Here is a 2,863-nt window from a genome sequence, read left to right as displayed (position 1 = left end):
AGGAACAGCACAGCAGGAAGCTGCCTGCACCGCACAGCTTTCTTGGTAGCGTCACTCACCAGCCTGAGAAGGCTTGGAATCAATCTCTAACGTTAAGAAATAGAGATTAAAAAAAAAAAAGGAAGAAAAAAACCCAAACAAGTAAACAACTCCTGCCCAGCAGTAAGAAATGCATTGTTCCAAAATCAAGAGTTGCATTTGAATATAAGGAATGGCAGTGAAAAGTCTGGATAATCCAAAGGATATCCTCTACTTTGATTTTTTTTATGTTGTGTTCACTTACGAACTGCCATATAGGGAACAGCCAGGCTCATACTCACGCTGTTGTTTTTGCCTAGCTTTATCACATATGGCTGGTCTTAGATAGATCTTCCTCCCATCCACCGTTGAGCAGTTGTTGCCGCAGACGACCACCCCAAGGCAGGACTTTTTTAAGATGCGGGAGTTGTGGTTGTTGGTGTTTCTCATTGCCCAGCTGCTGTGGTGCCTTTGAGCATTTTTATCCTCTGAGCTATAGATATGTTTTACATAGGAATCTGGCCATTCTTGAAACCAGTCTATCTGTCTTATGTCCTGTGAAGAGACAAACCAAGCCATGTTTTAGGCCGCGGAAGAGAAGAGCTTGTGCAAGAGCCCAGAAGACCTGGTCCTCTGCAGAGTGTCCTCTAGCCTGAGTACCTCCAGCACCTCTGCGGGTGATACTGGTTGGCAGTGGAGAGAAGGCAGAAAACCCACAGCTCCCGTGGCTTCCCGTGAGCCCCAAAGCATCAGGAAAGCCTGGCCAGGGGTTGTTCTCACTCAACCAACGGGTCCAGCTCAGTGGTGGACGTCCCTGGGAGAGAAAGGTGGGGCACCTGATGTGAAATAGCAGGTATTTTCCTTGCAGGCAACAGTCACTGCCTGACTAACTTCTGTTGGCTTTCATGGCAGAGATCCTTCTTTGTCTTTCAGGCTATTCACAGCAGCGTTACACTTAATCATTTGGCTTGATTTGGCTCAACTCACTGGAAGAAGGGCAAATACTGAAACAGTCTGAGAGTATGTCCACATTTGTAGGTCTTTCATCCTGGACTTTTGTCCGTTTTGCCCTAACTGCCATGAAAGATTTCCACCACAGTGATTCTTCTGAAGTCTAAAACAAAGAAACTTGACATCCTGCTCAGGTTTTATTTTCACTGCTATGGACTAAGCAAAAAAACCCCAAGGGCAACACTGTAAGGAACAATAAAAATAAAACTCAATGAAAAAAAAACCCAAAACACCCCATAGGATCAATCACACATCACCTCGGTGGGTACAGCCAACACAATAAAATACCCATAGCAGTGAAATACCCAATGACAATTTTGAGGGAAAAGATCTTGTAGGACTACAAAAACTTAGGAGGAATTTCTTTGAAATTGATGAACCCAGACACTGAGAGCCATTACAGCATCAAGAACATCAACTGAGAAGAGAAAAGCCCCTGTGCTTCCCCAGAAGCCATCAGGTATTGTAGGGAAGGGTGTGGAGAAAGCCTCCAGGCTGAAATGCAGGTGAAGGTGACCTTGGGGGTGGAAGGCAGGAAAGGAGGCAGCCTGTGACATGGAGGCTTTGGGCGAATAGCAGTGGCATAGTAGGAAAAAGAGTCTGGGATCAGGTAAAAAGAAAGGGTTGGGAGGTGAAAGGCAGAGCTTGCTGCTGAAGGATCACATCAGGAGGAATCCGTCAAAATGCGCCGAGGTGAGGGACAGGCAGAGGTGGGTGCTGTGCTCACTTCTTATAAAGCACTACCCAGGGCAAAAAACAAGTCCTGGACATTGTTAATTGAACACCCACATCAGGAGATTATTTTTTCCCTGCTTTCTCTGCCCCTCACCCACCAGTGGACCTGAAAGATAACACATCTGCAGCATTGCTATCTTTCAGGTGTCAACAGCTCTTTCAATAATACATTTAAGGAAAAATGTATGGAAACCTCAACATTTGCTCCGTATTTTCTAGCTTTTCAGTAAAATACTGACCCACACCTTGAGGTGCAAAGAGAATAAAGGGAATGAGGCATAGATGTCTGAGAAATCATTTAGGATCAGCAGTGGAGATGACTGGTCAGAACTGGATACATTTCTAAGACACAGGCACATACCTGGGGAAGTTTGATGTCATTGATATCCCAACTTGTCATTTCTCCATGTCGGGAAGCAGAGTCCTCCTGCTCTATAACTCCATCAACTGCACCTTTCAGCATTTTTTAATTCCTTCCCAAAGTTAGCAAGGGAATTTCTCCTGGATGCTTTTGAAGTTGTCTGGCTGTCAGTACTCCTGAGCAGTTTACAACCAGGAAACTGTTTCCTGAAGCTAAATGGTAGAGAGGCTGCTCATTAAAGATAAAAATCAGTGCTCTTCTGCCAGAAAAACTTGTTCCATTAAAAGTTTTGCAAGCCAACAATGCAGTGGAAAATACAGCTTAGAGACAGCCTGTGATGTTACAGAGGCATCATTAACAGCAAGCAAATTGTGCCTTTGTCATCTGTTTTGTTTCGCTTGGTCTCCTCTCACACCAAGTTTATAGTGATGTAACTTTGCTTGCATGCTCTTTGTACATCTGATCCAATTCTGGCTCAATATTTCCAAAGCCGAACTGATTGAACAGCTCAGCAGCTACTAAGGGCTCTTTGAGTTGCTGCTTACCCATTAGGTATTTCACATGCTGCACGTGACAGAGGTGAGCAACGAGAGGATAGTGCTACACCACTACAGATGAAATAGTGCTGAACCATTTAACATATTGTTGGCATTTCTGAGAACTTACCAGTTGCAGGAGGGAAGTATAGAAAAGGAAGTTGAGCTGTCTGCGTTTTTCTACCTCAACAGCAGAATGAAT

At 44.5% G+C, this 2,863-nt stretch overlaps 1 protein-coding gene across 1 annotated transcript in view; it reads right to left on the bottom strand.

Moving 5' to 3' along the window:
• The window catches only part of GCM1 (glial cells missing homolog 1 (Drosophila)), an 8,599-nt gene extending 6,273 nt beyond the window's left edge, over nt 1-2,326 (bottom strand). Inside the window, exons 1-2 of the mRNA XM_010145737.1 lie at nt 2,126-2,326; nt 321-573 (exon numbers count right to left, since the gene is read on the bottom strand). Coding sequence (XP_010144039.1) covers nt 321-573; nt 2,126-2,227 — 355 coding nt within the window. The 5' untranslated portion in view covers nt 2,228-2,326. The remainder of the gene's footprint in view (nt 1-320; nt 574-2,125) is intronic.
• Between the last annotated feature and the right edge of the window lie 537 nt (nt 2,327-2,863).

Source organism: Buceros rhinoceros, unplaced genomic scaffold (assembly GCF_000710305.1).
Source record: "Buceros rhinoceros silvestris isolate BGI_N320 unplaced genomic scaffold, ASM71030v1 scaffold11581, whole genome shotgun sequence".
Taxonomy (NCBI): domain Eukaryota; kingdom Metazoa; phylum Chordata; class Aves; order Bucerotiformes; family Bucerotidae; genus Buceros; species Buceros rhinoceros.
The sequence above is the reverse complement of the archived record's forward strand: the minus strand, read 5'-3'. Positions and strand labels throughout refer to the sequence as shown.